Source organism: Mustela lutreola, chromosome 5 (assembly GCF_030435805.1).
Source record: "Mustela lutreola isolate mMusLut2 chromosome 5, mMusLut2.pri, whole genome shotgun sequence".
NCBI classification, from domain to species: domain Eukaryota; kingdom Metazoa; phylum Chordata; class Mammalia; order Carnivora; family Mustelidae; genus Mustela; species Mustela lutreola.
Genome location: NC_081294.1, coordinates 76138931 through 76160849, shown reverse-complemented (window position 1 = coordinate 76160849; position 21919 = coordinate 76138931). Strand labels below are relative to the sequence as shown.

Genomic DNA, 21919 nt, shown 5'->3' with positions numbered 1-21919 from the left:
TACTACCTTTATTGAGGCCCAGCTCCCTGTTGTCTTTTCCCTCATAGTAAACTAGTAAGAGGGCTTTTATTTTTCCCCTTTGCTTTGGGGGGGGGGTTTAGCAATTATTGAGGTAGCTCTTAAATTTTTCTGTGTGAATTGTATACTATTTTGTCAAAAGCATTTAAGGCATAAGTGAATTTTCTTGTTCCTTTCTGTTCTTTTTTATTTTTTTAAAAGATTTTATTTGGCAGACAGCGATCACAAATAGAGAGGCAGGCAGAGAGAGATGGGGAAGCTGAGCCTAAGGCAGAGGCTTAACCCACTCAGCCACCCAGGGGCCCAGTTTCTGTTCATTCTGAATGTAGAAGTTTTTCACATGAAAATGATGGTTTATCTTGGCAGTTGCTACTCTTATCACAGTTTATTTGAAAAACAATGAAACTTTATTATTTATTAGTATATCACAGATCATAGCTTAACACTATTACATTGTCTTGTTAAATTGTTTGCTTTGAAAAGACTTAATCTTCAGTCCAATTGAATTTTTTTAAAAAATGTAGTAATTTCTAAATAAGCTGGATAACATACCTTTGACCGAATAGGATAGGTTCTTGAAATGTGGTTGAAAGAGAGCTTTTATTTTTCTTTTTTGAAAAGAGAAGTATATTTTTAAAAATGACATATTGTATAATGGAAGTAGCTTGGTATTATTTAACTATTAAGGTGATGTTATGTCTTTATATGGTTTCTTTTTAATTTTTTGTTTTTTTGAAGTAAAATTTATATGCAGTAATTTATATACAATAGCATTCACCAATTTAAATGTCCAGTAAGTTTGATATGTGTATTGTTTTTTTCTAATCACATTTTAATTTAAATTACAGTTAGTTTATGTGCAGTGTAATATTGGTTTCTGGTGTAGAATTTAGTGACTGACTCATCACTTATATACAACACCCAGTGCTTATCACAAGTGTCCTCCTTAATTCCTGTCACTCGTTTAGCCCATCCCCCTGCCCATGTCCCCTCTAGTAACTGTCAGTTTGTTCTCTAAGGTTTAGAGTCCGTTTCTTGGTTTTGCCTTTCCTTTTTAAACCCTTTTGTTTTCTTCCTAAGCAGGCAGTTTTAGATATAAATCAGAAGCTCAGGGGACAGGGATTGCTTGAGTTTTTAATTAAAAACAACAACAACAAAAACATCACCATCATGGAAGCATTATGATACTAAGTATTTTTGCCTGTTTGTTTAGCTCAGTTTTGTTCATTTCCTAGAACCTGGCTTATATAAGAACTATAAATATTTATTAAATAGGATTTTCATTGTTTCTTTTTTTTCCCATTTTTGTATTATGTTAGTCACCATACAGTACATCATTAGTTTTTGATGTAGTGTTCCATGATTCATTGTTTCTGTATAATGCCCAGTGGTCCATGCAATCCGTGCCCTCCTTAATACCCATCACCAGGCTCACCTGTTCGTCCAACTGCCTCCTTTCTAAAATCTTCAGTTTGTTTCCTGAAGTCCATAGTCTCTCCTGGTTCATCTCCCACTCGATTTCTCCCCATTCATTTTCCCCTTCATTTTCCTAATGTCCTCCATGCTATTACTTATGTTCCACACATAAATGAAACAATATGATAACTGACATTCTCTGCTTGACTTACTCCACTTAGTGTAATCTCCAGTCCCATCCACGTTGATGCAAAAGCTGGGTATTCATCCTTCCTCATGGCTGAGTAATATTCTATTGTGTATGTGGACCACATCTTCTTATCCATTCATCTGTTGAAGGGCACTTTGGCCCTTTCCACAGTTTGGCTATTGTGGACATTGCTGCTATAAACATTAGGGTGCATGTGGCCCTAACCATCTGTATCTTTGGGTTAAATACCCAGTAGTTCAATTGACATGTGTATTAAGCACATAACCATCACTGTCATAGTTATGACATAGAACATTTCCATCACCCCAGGAAGTTCTCAGTGTTTTTTGGTTTTCTTTTCAGTGAAATGGATATAATGAAGGTATCTGCATCCATAGAATTGTTGTAAGGATAAAAGAATTAATACATTTATTTTTTTCCTTTTAAAGATTTTGTTTATTTGACAGAGGAGAGGGAGATCACAAGTAGGCAGAGAGGCAGGCAGAGAGAGGAGGAAGCAGGCTCCCTGCTGAGCAGAGAGCCTATTCGGGACTCCATCCCAGGATCCTGAGATCATGACTTGAGCCAAAGGCAAAGGCCTAACCCACTTAGCCACCCAGGCGCCCTGGAATTAATACACTTAAAGCCCTTAAGTGGCACCTGGGCGGCCCAGTTGGTTAAGTGTCTGCCTTCAGCTCAAGTCATGGTGTGAGGGTCCTGAGATCAAGGCCCATGTTTGGCTCTTCACTCAGTGGGGAGTTTGCTTCTCCCTTTCCCTCTGTGCTCGCTCTCATTTGTCTCAAATTAAAAAAAAAAAAAAACTTTAAGAAAAAGAATAAAACACTTAAAATAGTTCCTGGCATATTGTGGGGTTTTTTTTTGTTGTTGTTGTCGTTTTTTTTTTTTTTAGGATTTTATTTATTTATTTTGAGAGAGAGAGAGCATGAGAAGGGGGCAGGTCAGAGGGAGAAGCAGACTTCCCACTTAGCTGGGAGCCATTTGTGGAACTTAATCCTGGCACTCCAGGATCATAACCCAAACTGAAGGCAGTTGCTTAACCCACTGAACTACCCAGGCGCCCAGTTCCTGGCATATTGTAAGAGCTCAGTTATTTGTCCATTGTATTGATGTTGTTATTGTACTTTTTTAAAAAAAGTCCCTCTCTACTAATTTTATTAGGTATTTAAAACTTAGAAGATTCTGTGCTAAGCCATATAAAAAAATGAAATCTTGCCATTTGCAACAACGTGGCTGGAACTAGATAGAGGGTATTAGGCTAAGCGAAATAAGTCAATCATAGAAAGACAATTATATGATCTTCCTGGTATGTGGAATTTAACAAAAAAGGCAGAGGGTCATAGGGGAATAGAGGAAAACATGAAACAAGATGAAATCAGAGAGGGAGACACCCTTAATCTTAGGAATAAACAGGGTGGCTGGAGAGCAGGTGGGTGGGAGGTTGCAGTGATTGGGTGATGGACACTGGGAAAGTATGTGTTGTAATGAGCACTGGATATTAACATTAAGACTGTTGAATCACAGACCTGTACCCCTGAAACAAATAATATATTTATCTTAATTTAAAAAAGATTCTCTGCTATTAAGAAAGGTGTATGTTGCTATCATATATATGTATATGTAGGTAGAACTGAGTGGAATGTAGAAATACCTTGATCCTCAGCAGAGCTCAAGTTGATAGCCTGGTATATGAAGTTATACTTTCCTGAATGTACCTGTCACCTGCCATTTTGAAAATTGGTATTTAGTCGCTTTTTTTTTTTTTAATCACTCTTGCCTCATGATGTAAAATTCAAAATGAATCCTTACTTGATGTCAGTACCACTATAGGAGGCAATAGTCATTGGTATATAAAATGATTTTACTATTTTGGGAGTGCCTGGCTGCCTCAGTCAGTAGAGCATGTAACTCTTGATCTTGGGGTTGTGAATTTGAGTCCGATGTTGGGGTGGGTATATTGTACTTAAAATTTTAAAAATTCTTAAAATGATTTTGCTGTTCTTAATAAATTGGTTATTTTGAAAGTCTGAACATTTATTCTCTTGTGTCAAGTCTTTTATTGATTAATGGCTTTCTTTCCACTTATTGATTCTGTTTGCTAAGACATTCATCAGATCTCTTTGGGACATTTTTCTATGGTACCTGATAATATTTCCCTTTGAGAACTGGATTTTGTAGTTTAGATGTCACATGAATTTTCTAGGGATTCCATGACAAATTACTATAAACAGGATAACTCTAAAGCAATAGAATTTTTTTTTTTCTCATGGATCTGGAAGCCAGAAGGCTAAAATCAAGGTGCGGGCAGGGTCATATTCCCTCTGAAGGTTCTGGGGAGGAATCTTCCTTTGCCTCTCCCAGCTTTTGGTGGCTCCTGATGTTTCTTGTATTGTGACTGCATAACTCGCAGTTTCTCCCTCCATCTTCACATGGCCTTCTTCCCCTCTTTATGTCTCTGTGTGTCCTGTATTCTGCTGATAAGGACACCCGTCATTGGATTTAGGACTCACCCTAAAACCAGGATTTTTTTTTTTTAAAGATTTCATTTATTTATTTGAGAGAGAGAGCCAGAGAGCACAAGCAGGGGGAGCATCAGAGAGGGAGGAGGAGAAGCAGGCTCCCACAGGGCAGGGAGCCCGACATGGGGCTTCATCCCAAGACCCTGGGATCATGACCTGAGCCAAAGGCAGAGGCCTAACCAACTGAGCCACCCAGGCGCCCTCAGGATGATTTCATCTTGAGATCCTTAACTAACTGCATATGCACAGACCCTATTTCCAAGTAAGTTCACATTTTGAAGTCCTGGATGAACACGAATTTTGGGGGGAACAATGTTGAACCCACTACAGATAGGAAGGGAATATTTACAGGGACAAGGAGTGGGGAACAAGATTAAATAATGTCAAAAACTACCTTGCATTTCACAGGAATATTATTTTGGGCCACTCTTCAGTCTAAATGCTTTTTGTACTCTGCTGATTCCTTGTTTCATTAACAAGGCACAGAAACATTGAGTACCCATTTTAATGATACACAGAACTTGACTCTAACAGAACTCTTCTAATGAGTGTTAATTTATTGTACATCAAGCAGATTCCCATTTTCTTTATGTTGTGAATGTATCAACCTGACTTAATGTAAGTTCATTAAACATTTTATCCTTGAAGTTAACCTCTCTAAAAGATCTTCCATAACTTAACTTTGAAGTTGTGTTTCAGATGAATAGGCTACATACATGTCTTAGCAGGCATTTCAAGATGTTTAGGAAGTAATCATCTACCGAAGATTTGTTGTGGGAATGTGGTTTTCCTTCCCCTCCATTTTTCATGTTCCTCCTGGAGGTGTATGTTACTAATAAGACATTTTTGAAAACGACACTGAATGATAATACTCTTCTGCTTTCCTGCACTCTCTTGAACAGAGTACTGTAGTGTAGTTTCCTGAGCTTATTAGAAGATTTCTTAAGTAGATTACTGGAATTCATAGAGGATGATGAAACAACAATTCACAGTTGAGACCAAATACTAAACACATTGCCAAACAAAACTCCTCTCTTCCCAGCCTATTTGCTGGTCTTTCAGTGTTAAATGCAAAGAAGAGAGAAAACTGGTTCTCTGTCTACTACCTTCCTGTATTATCTCAGTTACACAGCTGTATAAGTATTACTCTTACATAAAGGAAACCTAAGATTAGGTGAAGACATGGAAGTTGTTCAGGGTCATATGTTTAGGATGGTGGAGTCAATATTTGAATATTAGCTTTTCTTAAGTGCTTTTTTCCAACATATGCTATTGTCTCTCCAAACCAGAAAGCTCAGATAACTACAGTCTTGCTAAAAACAAAAAACAAACAAACAAAAAACCCTGCTGTATACAAAGAAAAGAATGAAGTACATAAGTGCTTTTCCAAGCTTAAAATCATATCTTCAGTTCTTTGATCTGAAAAGGTTTTTGTGTTTTGTTCTGAGTATATGGGGACCCAGTGGAGGTGGGCGGGGTGTGTGTGTTCCAATGAAGGCTCCATTGAGGAAGATGGAATATTTGAGTGGTGTAATCTCTGAAGATCTGTACTGTTAAAGATTCTCCTCTGCAGTTCTTTTATTTGTTTTTACCGGAAAGATCCTTGCCCAGGTTGGCCACCATAATTTGAAACCTTGTGTAAGATTTTGCCTTTAGTAGGTTACAGACCAATTTTCAGGCAGAAGAATAGTGTTCAGTATAGTTACCCTCCTAAATAACTGGACTTCACTGCTTATTCTAGTTGCTTCTCATAGTAAGAGATGATTTGGGGAATGAAAAGAACTGTTTTTTTTTTTCTTATAGATTAACTGCTGAAGTACTGATCGAGTTCTGCGTTTCTTCAATGAGGAACTACAGGCTGATCTTCTGCCATAATCTCAAACAGCCATAAATGACAAAAGAATGCTTGCTCAGTGAGGGTAGCTGGTGCAGAAGCCATTTTTTAAACTTAGGTGTGTAAGTACTCAAAGGTAAGTTTTCAAAATGGTAACTCCTATGCTGTATAAATACAAAGAAATTTTGGAGTTGATCTACTGTTGCTGCTATTTGATTATTAACTTGAGGTTTTGTAGTTATTGCCTGGCCCCACATATGTTGAAGAATGGATCTTGCTTGTTGAAAGCTATATAAATTTATAGCATTTTTGCTTCCCCTAATTTCTTCAAGTTGAATGGATTGTTTCCTAGTCACATTGTGACACTCTTGATCAACTGGGTACAACTATTATGTAATTTATATAAAGATTATTTTTGCAAACTCTAGAATATTGAGTAGATTTATTATTTTGCTCTGTTCTTTCTTATGAGAAAGGAATGGTTTCTCTGATGTGATGAAAAAAAGCCCAGTTGGTGTCATTTCGTTCATTAACATCTTTTGAAAAAAGTTTTTCTTTTGAAAATACTCATTTCCCACATAAAGTAATAAATATTTTAGGAAACAAATTTTTCTTGGGATTACTTGTTGTCTGATGCTTCAGATATTTGAAACATTGTTTTCTCTCACTACTTGACAGATCACTGTTCCTACAAAGTTAAGATAAATAACTTATTTCTTCTGAGTGAGATTGGCTATGGAAATTTTTCTTTGAAATAATGAATGAAACAGCAGGATTGATGAAAGAACATTCTCATTTGAAAGTTGATGTCTAGAACTGAAAAATATCCTTCATTTATAAAAACATTGTGGCTGCTCTGTCATGTCGAATAAGAGCTGGTTGGTCTTGTTCTTACTAGCCCATCATTGATGAAAAGTGATTATTAGCTCAATACTTTATAAAAAGTGATTCTCTCCTGTTTTGGGTGCTTATAAATTAAGAGGTTAGATGTGCTTCATACAGCACAGTACAAAAATGATTGGGTTTGGCTTTTTACCTGTGTCATTAAGCTTGGTCAGTAAAGGTCCTCTTGCCCCATAATTTGTCTTTGGGACATTAATGTCCTTTGTTAAGTTTAATGATAGATGTGCCATTGTTTGATAAATGCGCAAACTAGATGTAACAGAGAAAATGTTTGGATGATTGTGTTGAGCTTTATTTGTAGAATATCTTGTGGGCCTGAGAACTGGAACATATGTAATGATGAAAACAAATTCAGGTGTAAAGCATTTTTTGTAATGTATTTAATCATCTTGTCACCTGTTGATAATTAGTCTCTTTTTTTTGTTTGTTTGTCTTTCATTTGGCAGAAAAGACAGCTTTGATTTCTGGCTGCAAAAAAGATATGAGGAAGAGCTCCTCCCCTTCCTTGAGTAACTGCAACTCCGTTCTTGCTAACAAAATATTTGGAATTCCACTTGATGAGCTGCAGCAGGGAGGACATCCAGACAATGAGGTTCCGTTCATAGTCCGCCACGTTGTGGACTATATTGAGGAACATGGTATACATTTCCTTACCTTGAGGACTAGCCTTTGTTGAACAGTTTATCCCTTTTGACCTCAGATTTTTTTTTCTTTTCTTTTTTTCCACTATGGAAAGTCCAAAATATAGTAAGGAAAAATGGTAGAAATTTCTTTATGTAAAGTTATATACTTAGAAATGCCCAGCATATAGCATTGTTTAGTGGGGTGGTAATGGAATATTTTTAATGGAGGTGGAGTGGATAAAATAAATTATCCCTCAGGACAGAGATAGGATGTTCCTAAAATGTGTGATTTGAAGGTGTTTAGCCCTGTAGGGAGAGCCAAGGTTTTTTCAAAAGTGAGTATTTTGGCCATTAGTGGAACATAAGGAATAACACGGAAGACATCGGGAGATGGAGAGGAGGAGTGAGTGGGGAGAAATTGGAGGGGAGACAAACCATGAGAGACTGTGGACTCTGAGAAACAAACTGAGGGTTTTGTTTTGGAGGGGAGGGGTTTGGGGGGTTGGGTGTGCCTAGTGATGGGTATTAAGGAGGGCACATATTGCCTGGAGCACTGGGTGTGGTGCATAAATAATGAATCTTGGAACACTGAAAAAAAAAATTAAGAAAAACCAACCAAACAAAAGTGAGTATTTTAAGTTGGTTGGAAAATGAATATATATGGCCAAGTAGTCGAAGTTGAAGCTTTTAAAATTTTTACTTTGAACTAATGTAGGAGGTCTGGAGCAACAAGGACTTTTTCAAGTCAATGGAAATGCTGAGACAGTGGAGTGGCTGCGGCAGAGATACGACAGCGGAGAAGAGGTGGACTTGGTTAAGGAAGCAGATGTTCCCTCAGCTATTAGTCTTCTTAGGTTTTTCCTTCAAGAACTCCCTGAACCTGTTATCCCTGGCAGTTTGCATATTCACTTGATGCAACTTTCTCAAGGTAGTATAATTTGATTCTTACCTATCAGTCATTTACCATTAATTTCGAAGTCTTTTTATCTTGTAGAAATCTTGACATGTAAACAGTAATTATAATAGTTCTGAGATTCATTTCTTATGTTCCCCTTTGGAGGACATATGCTCTTTGGGTCTGTATGGTCTAGTCAAGGGGATGGCAACTTCTTAGATCCCTGTAGTCCTGTTTACTTTTTATGACTGGTCTTAGGAAGCCTAAGCTACAGGGAGAGGAGGAGGAGGAGGAGAAGAAAAGGCAGGACAGAAGAACATGGAATAGGTTGGGAAAGAAGAGAAATACATATAAAGTGGTATGTGTGGCATAATATCCAATAATAGTGTTGTTCCTTAGTGGTGATGTTGCTGTAGGATACTCTTTATCCCTGGTTTGATAGAACGTCTTAGCAAAAACCAGAAGACAGCTTTGATTCCGGGTTCAGAATATATCTGTAGTTTGTTCTTGGACCCCTGCCTGAAGGAAATAAAATATCAATTTGGACATCAGACTTCAAGCCAAGTAAAGAAAAAAAAAAGGCTGATTTGTATTTGTTGGGTTAGGTTTTCCGTGGTGTGGGTTAAATCTTTGTTCACTCATAGTTGTTGACTTGCATTGGCCAGTGCATTTTGACTTCTTAGGATTGGCATTGCTTTGGAAATACAGGTACAGTCATGCAAGAGACAGTATGATGAGAATTAAACAAACATAGAGAATTTGGGCCAATGAGTAATAGGTGAGGAAAACAACGTTCAGCAATTGAGGGGTTGAATTCCTTCTCCAACTCTTCTCTTTCCCTTAATAAGTGAAATGTGAAGCTCTAAGCCATTTGGCCTCTGGTAGAGGAAGTGAAGAGGTTTTGAATTGTTAATAGTAAAAAGGTGATGTGGGTGGAGTAATGTGAACCTGGCAAAAAATCTGAGCTTTGCTTTTACTTCATTAAAAAAACCTGTCATTATGTTTTATAGATTATAATAATGAAGATGAATTTGGAAGAAAGTTGAGGTTCCTTTTACAGCAGCTTCCACCTGTTAATTACAGTTTGTTAAAGTTTCTGTGTAGATTTTTAGCCAATGTAGCATCACATCATGAAGAAATTTGGTCTGCAAACTCTTTGGCTGCTGTCTTTGGTCCAGATGTCTTCCAGTAAGTTTTTCCACAAATTTTTATGTAATCAAAAAAAATTTGAATTTCTGAAATAGAGTCATTATACTACCTGCCAAAGATCATAGGTTGCCTGGTGAACCATTATTTTTTATAGTAGATCTGATTAACCCTCCGAGCATTTCTGTGAAGAGGGTACAAATTAGGTAGGCTTTACAGATGGGAAAACTGAGGCACAGAATGATGATATAAATTGCTCAGGTTTATAAAGTGACTCATTGGTTGTCTTCTAATTTTACCTGTATTTGATTTAAGGACTTTCAGTTCAATTTAGACTTTTATTCTTAGCATTTACACAGATGTGGAAGATCTGAAAGAGCAAGAAATAGTGAGCAGGATAATGGCTGGACTTCTGGAAAATTACTATGAGTTTTTTGAGAATGAAGAGGAAGATTTCTCATCTAATGATTTAAGTTCAATTACTGAACAGGTGAGAATATTTTAAAATACTCTTCTTGGAGGGAGAATTTTTAAAGAATATGCTCTGAAGGGCTTGCATAAACTCAGGTGGAGTTTTAAAGTACTGAACAAAGCAGTTCACTTGGTTATTATATGTAGTCATGGGTGACACATCCATGTAATGTATGAATATGGTATTTTTTCTTAAGTTCTCAATTTGAGTTTTTATTACTTTTTATAAGGTATTGAAAGCAGAATTTATGTTAGTTTGTGGGGTTTGTGTGTTTTTCTTCTAACTTAAGCATTGTTTATTTTATAAGAATGGGTGGTGTTTTTTTGCTTTTGCAAAGAAACTTTGCACAGAAGAATGTAGGCAAAGGGTGAGAAGTAGAAGGTAGAGGAATAGATTAAATACAAAGTTCACGCAAACTTGTAAAAATAGGAAGTTTTTCTTGATGAAAGTCACAGGTCAGTAGAGCAGTGCAGTCGTTTTCATTATCGGGAAGCTCACGGCAGTTTTTTAACTTTTGTGACTTTGGAAAATTAACATTCATTTCTTTGGCTGCATTATATTTTGTTCTGCTGTACCTTGATGGTTGAGTTAGTACAAGAACCTGGTTACTTTCTCCTTCATGAAATGAGAATATTGATGCACAATAAATTTTTTAGTGTAAAAAATTTATTTGATAAATTTATTGTAAGGCCACATTAATTCATACTTTTCATGTTTAGAATTTATAATTTAGGTCTATGTAGAGGTTTTTCTTTTGCACTTAACTGAAATAATTTGTCAAACTTTTATTAGGTTAAAGTCTGTGAAGTTACTTATATTTTGGGCCTGCGGTGTGGTTGCTCTTCTTAGAGTAAATCATTCACCTGGTTAAAATAAAATACACAGTAAAATTTCTTGGTTTACCCAAATCCACTCCTTTGCCCCCACGTTGGTTTTCTATGTATTTTTTTCCAGAGTTTCATTATGCAGATATAAGTAAGTATTTGCTTAGTTTTTTAAACAGGAAAGTAGCATAGTGTACACACTGTTCTGCATCTTTTTTTCTTTTTTTAAAGTCCGTTAACGTATATTGGGAGTCTTAACTGGAATAGAGAGAGCATATTCTTTTGTTTTTACTGCATAGATCCCTATTGTATGGATGCAGTGTTATGATTTATTTGATTTCTTGTTCTTGATCTCCACTTGAAAAGGTAATAGTATGCCCCATTTTTTCAGAAGAGTCCTGATTTATATCTCTTTATGTAATTATTAGTAGCTCCCCTTATCACTCGCATTTGTATCCAGGTTTTGATGATTGATTATGTGGTAATTATTTATTGATGCACATTGGGTGGATCTCTTCATTTGCTTTTAGATTAGGAAGCAGCAACTCTTGAAAGGTAGTTTATCATACAGATTTTCATTAGTTCTTATAGGTCTTGGTTCTGATAATATGAATTTCGAAGTTTTATTTTCTGGGTAGCCCATCTTTTGTTTAAGAGTTTCTGTACTAGGGACGCCTGGGTGGCTCAGTTGGTTAAGCAGCTGCCTTCGGCTCAGGTCATGATCCCAGCGTCCTGGGATCGAGTCCCGCATCGGGCTCCTTGCTGCGCAGGGAGCCTGCTTCTCCCTCTGACTCTGCCTGCCACTCTGTCTGCCTGTGCTCGCTCTCGCTTGCTCTCGCTCGCTCTCTCTCTGACAAATAAATAAATAAAATCTTAAAAAAAAAAAAAAAAAGAGTTTCTGTACTGTTGGGGACTTTTCTGGATAAGTCTTTCTAATATTTGGAGTCGAGACCTTCTTTAGTTTTTCCATGTTTTCTTCCTGTAAGCATTTATATCGTCTGATTTTCACTCCCTCTTTCCCTTCCTCCCTTTTTCTTTTCCTTCCCCACCCCACCTTTGTCTTTTTATTCAGGTATCAGGAACTTTTAAGGAAACAGTAACAAGACAAATTGCAGTTTGTAATGTGTTAAACTGAGGATGAAAACAGTGTGCATGTGTATACCCAAGCGGATAGAATTTGTAGCCAGAATCAGTGATCCATATTTTTTGAACTGCTGTCGTATACAGCTCCTGACTTAAAAACTTGGTTAGAATAAAGAAGTAACACATCTCTTCAGAATCATTCTTGCTTTATAGAAAACGACAAGAGGGCAAGGAGATTTTCCTTAAACCATTAATGTCTTTTGATGCCCATAAGAAATCCCATCTTTGGGGAATTATGTGTCACTTCTTTCCCTGAGGTTTTAGTTGAGGGGTGCCTGGCTAGCTCATTTGGTAGAACATATGACTCTTGATCTTGGGGTTGTAAATTCAAGCCCCCTAAGTTGAGCATAGAAATTACTTTAAAAAAAAAAAAAACTTTAAAAAAAGAAATTATGTTTTAGTTTAGTGATTTATTTAGTTAAAATTAATGGCTGCTCAAAATGAAATAATGTGCATACGTTTGTGTTACTCATTTTCTACATATCTAAGATGATTTGATTCATAAGACAATAATGATGCAGATATGCCCTACTACTTATATCTTGATGACTCTGAAGTCTTCAAGGTATGCCTTGACTATGTTTTATGTTGTGTAATTCTCTGATGGACAGTGGAATAACTCACATGTAATGCATTTGTGTTTTTATATTTCTTTAAGCACTAAAAAATGTTAAGAAAACTTAACATTAAAACTTAAAACTTAACATTGTTAAAACTTAACATTGTGCTTTACATTAAATAGATTAGTGGTTAATTAACACCAGGACATAGTGTTGAATTCTGCAAATTTGCTCATGGATAGAAAAGAGTATATTAGGGGTCACTGGGTGGATCAGTGAGTTGAGTCCAGTTTTTGATTTCGGCTCAGGTCTGGATCTCAGGGTCATGAGATCGAGCCCCATGTTGGGCTCTGTGCTCATTGTAAAGTCTATGTGTACCTATCCCTTTGCTTCTCCCCTTGCTTTTGCCCTCTTTCTCAAATAAATAAATAAAATCGTGAAAAAAAAAAGAGGATGTTAGTATATTGAGTAGAATGTACTCAATAAATGGGAGTAGTGCTGTGAGTTGGAGGAGACAGGGATGTATATTTAATATTCTGGCCCATGTTGCTAGTTACCCGAATCTGGTTTCTTACCCATTTTAATCACCATTTCTGAACTATAAGTAGGTTACAGTAGTAGAGCAGATACCTTTCAGATACCTGAAAGCTTGCTTTCTTTAAAGCAGTTCTGATAACTTCAATTTGACTTGTGAGGCTGAAGTGATAGATATTGAGTGAAAGTAAAAGTTCCTCAAACTTAGCACATTTTGGTTGTATTTTCAAATTGACCTAATTTAGTTTAAATCCTCATATTTAAATCCCCTAATTTCTTATCCCCATATTTAAAGATATGGGTAGATCTGGCCCATCCCTGATTATTTTTCTTCTGATTTTGATATTTGAAGGAAGTGAAGTTAATCTAGGACTCTGTTCTGTTGGAATTTCATCCCACTAATGCAAGTATTTTGCTGCTAGAGCCTTTTCAAGGTGGTAGATATTTCTATTAATAGTGTGAGAGAGATGACTGGCGATGATGAATAGGGAGTGTTTGAGAAATGACCCAGAGTTGGTGGACAGGTTTTTTGTATGGGATCTCTACATGAATGCAAATTCAGTAGAGTGGTTTGAAGATGTAGGTGATAATTATGTTTCTTTATACATTTGAGAAGGCAGGTAGCAGCGTTCTCCACAAGCTGGAGTCTGGAGAGCAGGCATTTCACGAGGCCCTAGAGAAGGGAATTACAGCAGTCAAAGAAAGAAGAGATGTAAGTATGGATGAGGATTTTCCATAAGTAGAGTGAGTGGTTTTCCATGAGTGGAGTTGAGGCAGTTGCATATGTAGGGCAGGTTCGGAATAATTTAGGAATAGATAGAGCACTGATAAGTAGAAGGTCAGGCTGACAAGGAGAGGATTGAGAATTTTTAAAGTATGGGGTGAGAGAGGGCATTTTTAAGTTTTTAATACTTATTCTTACCCAAACTAATTTAGTCATTTCTTACTATAGGAAGTTATATTTGGAGGCCTGGGAGATGGGGGGAGAGGGGAAGAAAATCCCATTAGGTTACTTTTCGTATTGTATCTTACTGAATGATTATTGGTGAAAATACTGAACAATGTCAGTTGGTTTACATAAAGCTTTTTGAATTGAATATAATGTATTCAAAGTAATTGAGTATAAGGTATTTGTAATTCCTAAGAGCTCTTGACTGTCGGTATAAACTAGTTTTTAAAACATCTACTGTAGCATGTTAAAATAGCAGTACCTCTCTGCTGAAAATTTGTGGAATGAATAAATATTTATTCTCAGTTTAAATAGCCATCTTAAATAAAAATTTTTTTAATATACTATTTTGGTGCCCAAACCTTTATTGATCAGCCACAGTAATTCCCATTTAATGCCTCTGAAAACAGTATTTTCTTGCCATTTTTTTTTTTCCTGCTTGAGTTACCAGGTAGATGTTAAATATATTCTTGAATTTCATTAATTTATTAAATACATCTGGGGAAAATGAAGGTTATTTTCCATGTGATTCCATTTAAAAACTGATTTATCATATGAAATTTTGACCTTTGTATATAAATTTTACCGTTCAGTTAATAATCACTTACTGATTTTTAGTATTTTCATCATTGTTCAACATGATGGGGGTAGACGAGGGTTAGCATTTAGAAGCAGAGCAAATTTAGCTGAATTTGCTGCATATGCTTTATATATATGAAGTAAATGGTTCACAAGTTGAGGTCTTTAAGTATTATTGTTAGTAATGAATTTTTAGTGACCCAAATGACTAGTGACCTTGAGAGCTCCTGCTTTAGTTTGGTGGCAAATACTGTCTGTCTGTCTCAAAAAAGAAGTGATGTTACATGTAGAAACTAGGCTCTACACTATATTGAAATAACAATTCCAGTTACAATGATAGCTATTATTTATTGCTTAGTATGTATAGACACTGTAGAAGAGTTTGCATATATTACTTAATCCTTTCAACTAGCCTTGTAGGTAGTATGTATAGCATCTCCATTTTATTCATAGGCTTGGAGAAGTAAGTTGAGGGATAGTTAAGGGCACAGTAGGAATGTGAAATATATATCTTTCTGCCTTCCGAGTTTGGCTTTTAAGTACTTACTGTGTTATACTTGAAAGCAGGCAGTCTATACTTGTTGATTACAAGTGTGCTAGAATGCCACGGAGAAATTACCTATCTTCTGGTTAAAGTTTACTTTCTGAGGGTATTCTCGTAACTGTGTTTTGACTGTTGGGAGAGAGTACCTTTCTTACACACAGTGGTAAATTTATTTTAGGTATTTCCAGTGCATTTGGCTAGAATGGATAAAGGTATACTTTTACTGCTCAGTGTTTTCAATAACTAGTATTAAATTATAAAAGATGTTAAGATATTTTATGGCTAGCTCTTCTTTGGGATAGCTTGACAAGTTATTTCTCATTTGGAAATATTTTGTGGGGGTTTTCCTTTTTCGATATTGTCTTTTTATTAGAATGATTGTTTACTTACGTAGCCAGTTTGATAATGGAAGACATTTTATAGCCCCTGCCAGAAAGAAAATTATAGCTTTGAGTTGTGTTTACTGGCCAAAACAATGAGTTCCCCCTTATAAGGTCCAGTCTCTTCATGAAAAATTCCATCTGAATCATTTAGAAGTTAGCTGACCTTTTCTTTTCTTCTTTCTTCTTCTTTTTTTTTTTAATTTGACAGAGATCACAAGTAGGTGGAAAGGCAGTCAGAGAGAGAGGAAGGGAAGGAGGCTCCCTGCTGAGCAGAGAGCCGATGCAGGGCTCAATCCCAGGACCCTGAGATCATGACCTGAGCCTAAGGCAGAGGCTTTAACCCACTGAGCCACACCGGTGCCCCTAGCTGACATTTTCTAAAACATAGTTAACGCCTTAAGGCAAAATTTCTCTGCCCTTTTCCAGCACTTATACTATATTAAAATCATTTGCTAAATGCACCTGGAAATTGGAGAGGTTAGTTGGAAGTCTTTATAACTATTCAGTCTATAAAACTGATTGGTTAGGAAATGAAGATTAATGTTAACTAACTGCAGTGTGCAGGGTTTTCATTGTTTACATTCTTACTCATATTTCTAGTGATACACTAAGGTAATCATAAGTTTGTGCTTTAAAGTGTTAAGTTTGGTTTGCGGTTTTCTTCTAATATGGGAGAGTGGCTTTTGCTTAGTCTGTTAGGAAAATTGGTCCTGGGAAATGAAGTAAAAAATGAGTTGTGTTAAAATTTTCTTAGAATAGTGTATCTTAGATAATGTCGGTTAACAGTTATATTAAATTTTGATTTTCAATTTCCTCTTATTTATATAGGTTAATGAACTTTCTGAGGAAGAAGAGGAAGATGAAAAGCTGGAACATATAGAAGAACTTCCAGAAGAGGGTGCAGAAAAATCAAGTGACATGGCAGAGGTGGTACAATTAAGGATGACTGAGAACATCCTGGAACCAAGTAGTGTTACAGCATCAACAAGGTAGTATTTCAGTTGAAAGAATTTCAGCTTTTGAACATTTTATTCTAGATGTAGATTCACTGAAGCACTGAATCATGCAAATTCTAGCACTGTGTGAAAGATTAGTTTGTGTATGGAGGCATTTTTGTAGCTCAGTCAGTTAAGCATCTGCCTTCGGCTCAGGTTATGATCCCGGGGTCCTGAGATGGAGCCCTGCATTGGGCTCCCTGCTCAGTGGGAAGCCTGCTGCTCTCTCTCTCTCTGTTGCACTCCCCCTGCTCATGCATGCGCTTGCTCTCTCTTTCTCTCGCTTGCTTACTCTCTCTCAAATCTTAAAAAAAAAAAAAAAAAGAAGATTGATGTGTGTATAAAAAAGAGCAAAGAGAAAATTTTAAGCAAACCTGCTAAGAAACTTTCAAGTATTAGCCTTTATATTTCTCTCCCCACCCTTTTTAAAAAGATTTTATGTATTTGAGAGAGACAGGGTGAGAGAGCACAAGCGGTGGGGAGCACAGCAGGGGGAGAGGGAGAAGCTGATTTCTCACTGAGCAGGAGCCTGACATGAGGCTTGATCGTAGGACCCCAAGATCATGACCCGAGCCTGAGGCAGACAGACGCTCAACCAACTGAGCCACCCAGGTGCCCCTAGTATTTAGACTTCTTTTTCAAAAGAAAACCTCTTACATTTATTCTTAAAGTTTGTTTTTATATTTTTAGTATGTTTTAGTTGAGTTGGGTGAAATTTAGGAACCTTTGGAAATGGAATGATAGAGTGGTTGAATTGACTTGTATTTCCAACTTCTGGGCTAGAACTAGGTTGTTAGGCTGTAAGGAGAAAACTCTGATACATTAAGATAGTTCTTCCCAATCTTTTCATGTAGGAAGGGGTAATATTCACATGGCATACCGTGTAAACTTCATAAATGTGGTAGGGTGGAGGCACTGTCTTAGTGCATTGGATACACTGTTTAGGAAGCTTTATTTATTAAGATTTTATTTATTTGTCAGAGAGCAAGCAAGTGCACAAGCAGTGGGGGAGCAGCAGGTAGAAGTTTTGGATGATTGATTGCATGGAAGTTAAAAAAAAAAAATACATTCTTTGATTGCCCACCATGGATGAAAGAAAAATAGGGGAAAATAGCCCTAGAATGCACAAGTCCTAGCATATAGGGAGCTATGTATAAATTTGTTTTATGGAATTAGTGGATACTGGAGATTGAACTTTCGGTAGCTTTTAATGTTCTATTTTTTTGTTTTTCTGAGAGGTAGTTCATGAACATAGTATTAGGTATCTGCTCTATTTCTTTTCACAAATAGCTGTGGGAAAATATGTTAGACCCTAGGGAAATAAACCTTTAGTGGTGGTTTAAAATAGCCATTCTCACACTTCTTGTTTTCAAATGTTACATTCTTAAAAAATATTGACTCCAAATAATTATTGTTAGTGTTGATTATACCGATGGGCATTTACCATGTTGTAAATTAAAAACAGCATGTTTGAGGCACTGGAAGTGTTTCTTTGTGGAGTTGTAGTTGGGAAGATGCTTATGTACAGCTATTTATGACTTAAGAGGTTTTTGTTTTTATGTGTTTTTTTTTCTTTGTTTTACCTAATAGTTTTTTGACTGATAAATTCCTCCTCCTTTGTTAGTTTTAGATCAGCATTTCTCAGACTTGATCTTATAACCCCCTAACACACTTAAAAATTATTTAGGACCCGAAGAACTTTTCTTTTCGTTGGTTGTAATTATTGGTATTAACTATATTAGGAATTAAAACTGAGAAATTTATATATATTTATAAAGTAGCAATAAACCTATTACATGTTAATGTAAAATTTTTATTTTTTATTTTTATTTTTTAAAAATTTTATTTATTCATTTGAGATAGAGACAGAGCACAAGCAGGGGTAGAAGCGAGGGAGAGGGAGAAGGAGACTCCCTGCTGAGTTGGGAGCTGGACATGGGTCTTAGTCCCAGGACCTGGAGATCACGACCTGAGCTGAAGGCAGACCTTAACCATGTGAGGCACGCAAGTGCCCCCTTAATGTAAAATTTTAAAATGTAACTGTGTTTTCCAGAATCTCCAAAAATCTTTTTAGTGAAAAATTTTTTAGTGGCTTGTTTTCTATTTTTACAGATATAACTGTCTTTAATGTCTGGCTTAGTAGATGACTGCTGAATTCTTGCATTTTCCTCTATATTGCATTTCTTGTGTTTGTTATTTTGGTTAAAGTATGTGAAGAAAATTTGCCATCACACCAGTATGTAGTTAGAAATAGAATATTCGTAGCCTTTTCAGGTAATTGTGTGTCCATTCTTCTTTGATAATAGACCAAAACATTGAGTAGCAGCTTCTTCAAAGGTATTTGTATTATGAAACTTGAAACCATATCTGTGTTTTTTTTCAGCTCTGATCTTTTGGTCTGTCTTGTGCTGTGATTATTTTATTTATGCTTGATTTTGTAACTTTTGGTATGTTGGGCATTTAGAAAATGCAGCTTAAGGGAGTTAATTCAACTCTTCCAAATGATGATACATTTTGTTACATAATATCAACAGTTCACATTCTTGAATATGACCATTGATTATATCAAAAGTGTCTTTTAAGTACTGGGACATTAATGAGTTCATGGTAAAAATAAAGGTTTTCCACAATTCAGATTTTTGCTGAAAACTCAAATTTTTTTTTTTAAAGATTTTTTCTTTATTTATCTGACAGAGATCACAAGTAGGCAGAGAGGCAGGCAGAGAGAGAGGAGGAAGCAGGCTACCTGCATAGCAGAAAGCCCGATGTGGGGCTCGATCCCAGGACCCTGGGATCATGACCTGAGCCAAAGGCAGAGGCTTAACCCACTGAGCCACCCAGGTGCCCCTGAAAACTCAAATTTTATCAGTACTGTTACTTGCTTTTCTTGAAGTCTCAGTCTTACCCATTTTTGAGAAGATGTCTGCCACATATTCAGGTTGGAATAACCATAGTTTGTCAGCCTATCTCTTGACTGAAAATGGTGTTCTGTGATAAAACTTGAGCTCACAATTCAGACAAGATAGGCATTGAACTGCATTATGCGGCAGAAGTGTTTTATGTGTGCTTCCCATTTTGTGACACCAAATATTAAATGAAGTGTACTCAGAGCTGAGATAAAACTAATAATTTTTACTGCTTCTTCATCAAGGACTAGTCCTCTATTAAAAAAAATTACAAGTAGGTGGTGGCAAAGAATGCAGTGGCCATGGTACAGTCTTATACGATTTACCTGAATTTATGCTAAGACCTCAGCATTTTTTTGGCCATTGATTTTGTAGCATCATGCAAATGTCAGCACAGTGACAAAGGCAAATACTATGAAAATAGCTTTGGTCTTTTGGTTCACAGACCATCCTTTGACAACTGGTGGTTTAAATGTGTAGCAGTGGTGTTGATTGTTCTGTTCATTCATTCTTCCTCCTCTCCATCTCTTTTCATTTCTTTCTTTTTTTCTCTCTCAAGATTTTGTTTGAGAGAGAAAGAGTACACTTGCCTGTGCACAAGTGAGGGGCAGAGGAAGAGGGAGAAGCGGGCTCCCCATTGAGCAGGGAACCCCAATGAAGGTCTCGATCCCAGGATCCTGGGATCCTGACCTGAGCCAAAGGCAGATATTTAACCGACTGAGCCATTGAGGCACCCCAACATCTGTTATTTCTTTGTATTGTTTGCTGTTAGTCGTATTTTGTAACAGTTTACCTGACAGCAGAGAGGAAAAAATGGTGGGGTTTAGGTTTAAGTAGCTTAGGGTACACAAAAAGCATCAGTCTTATCCATGAGGTCCATGGAAATCTCAAGATCAGTTTCAAAGTGCCTTTAGAAAGCATAAAATGTGCTTTCTATCCACATATTTATCTGTTATTTAGCTTTGCTATTTAACTATACAGATTTTAGGGGAATTTTTACTTTTAAAAAACATTTTTTAAAAGATTTTTAAAAAGATTATTTTATTATTTATTATTATTAATTAGAGAGAGAAAGCATGAGGTGGGGGGAGGGGTAGATGGAAGAGGGACAGGCAGAATCTCTGCTGACCAGGGAGCCCAGTGTGGAACTTGATCTCAGGACCCTGGGATCATGACCCAAGTGGACAGGAGAGGCTCTAACCCACTAAGCCACCCAGGCTCCCCTAAATTTTTTTTTTTAAGATTTTATTTATTTGATAGAGATCACAAGTAGGCAGAAAGGCAGGCAGAAAGAGAGGGGGAGGCAGGCTCCCTGCTGAGCAGAGAGCCTGATGTGGGGCTCGATCCCAGGACCCTGAGATCATGACCTGAGCCAAAGGCAGAGGCTTTAACCCACAGAGCCACCCAGGCGCTCCAAGCACCCCTACCTTTAAAATATTTAAAGACAGGTGGGAGAGTTCTGAATAAGTTCTTAACTTTTTTTTTTTTTTTTTTTTTTTTTAATTTTTGCCTCATAATCTTTTACGTAAGCTTCAGGTTTAGGCAGATTTTAATTAATGCTCATGTTTACAGAAGTACATAGCAAAAAGTTAATTGGCATTATTATAGACTTCATTTATAGTTGTCCCTCCCCCCAATTTTTTTTGAGAGAGAAAGAGAGCATGCACAGATGTGCATGTGTGAGTTGTGGATTGGGGAGCAGAGGGAGAGAGAATCTCTAGCAAGTTCCACACCCAGAGGAACCTGACTTGGGGCTTAATTCCATGACCCCATGGCCCCAAGATCATCACCTGAGCTGAAATCAAAAGTGGGATAGTTAACTGACGGAGTCCTCCAGACATCCCTACAGTTGTGCTTTTAATGCCTTGCTAAAACTTGGGATTTAGAAATGGAAATTTCAATATTTTTTTATGGGCTGTGGTGGGCTTCTTCTTTTTTTTTTTTTTTTAAAGATTTTATTTGGGAGAGAGAAGGAGCGGTTGGGTGGGGCAGAGGGAGAGAGAGAGAGAGAATGAGAATGAGAGGCAGACTCCCCACTGAGCAGGAATCCTTATGCGGGGCTCCATCCCAGGATCCAGAGATCATAACCTGAGTGGAAGGCAGACGCTTAATAAACTGAGCCACCCAGGCACCCTGGTAGGACTTCATTTTTGTGAGTTCATTGGTTACTGGTGGTTCTTTTTGATACAGAAAAGATGATGTAGTGATTGAGGAAGAGCTCTGACTTTAGGGTTTTGAGATTAGTCTCTCCAACTTCATTCTGTGGATGCCTTATTGCTAAGGAAATGCGCCTTTACTGGACTACAGATGGGTGAAAAAAGTAGTCATAACTCTTTCCCTTTTCTTCCATCCATTGAATCAGATAGTTTGCAGAATATTCATTTGGCAGATTTTTATCAATTCACCGCGTTTTCATTAGTTGGGTTCCACTTAAGTGAAAGAGAATGTATTTTGGTGAAGTATCAGAT

At 36.8% G+C, this 21919-nt stretch overlaps 1 protein-coding gene across 6 annotated transcripts in view; it reads left to right on the top strand.

The window, feature by feature from the left end:
• Positions 1-21919, top strand: part of FAM13B (family with sequence similarity 13 member B) — a 71228-nt gene that overhangs the window by 10165 nt on the left and 39144 nt on the right. For 2 of the 6 annotated variants that reach the window (XM_059174647.1, XM_059174645.1), the window contains exons 2-8: positions 5965-6113; positions 7345-7536; positions 8237-8449; positions 9427-9604; positions 9911-10052; positions 13712-13807; positions 16379-16539. In XM_059174647.1, the coding sequence (XP_059030630.1) occupies positions 6053-6113; positions 7345-7536; positions 8237-8449; positions 9427-9604; positions 9911-10052; positions 13712-13807; positions 16379-16539 (1043 nt within the window). In that variant the 5' untranslated portion in view covers positions 5965-6052. Of the gene's footprint in view, positions 1-4237; positions 4424-5964; positions 6132-7344; positions 7537-8236; positions 8450-9426; positions 9605-9910; positions 10053-13711; positions 13808-16378; positions 16540-21919 lie in introns of those variants that run through there. The other 4 variants (XM_059174651.1, XM_059174648.1, XM_059174646.1 and 1 more) reach the window with 3 other exon arrangements.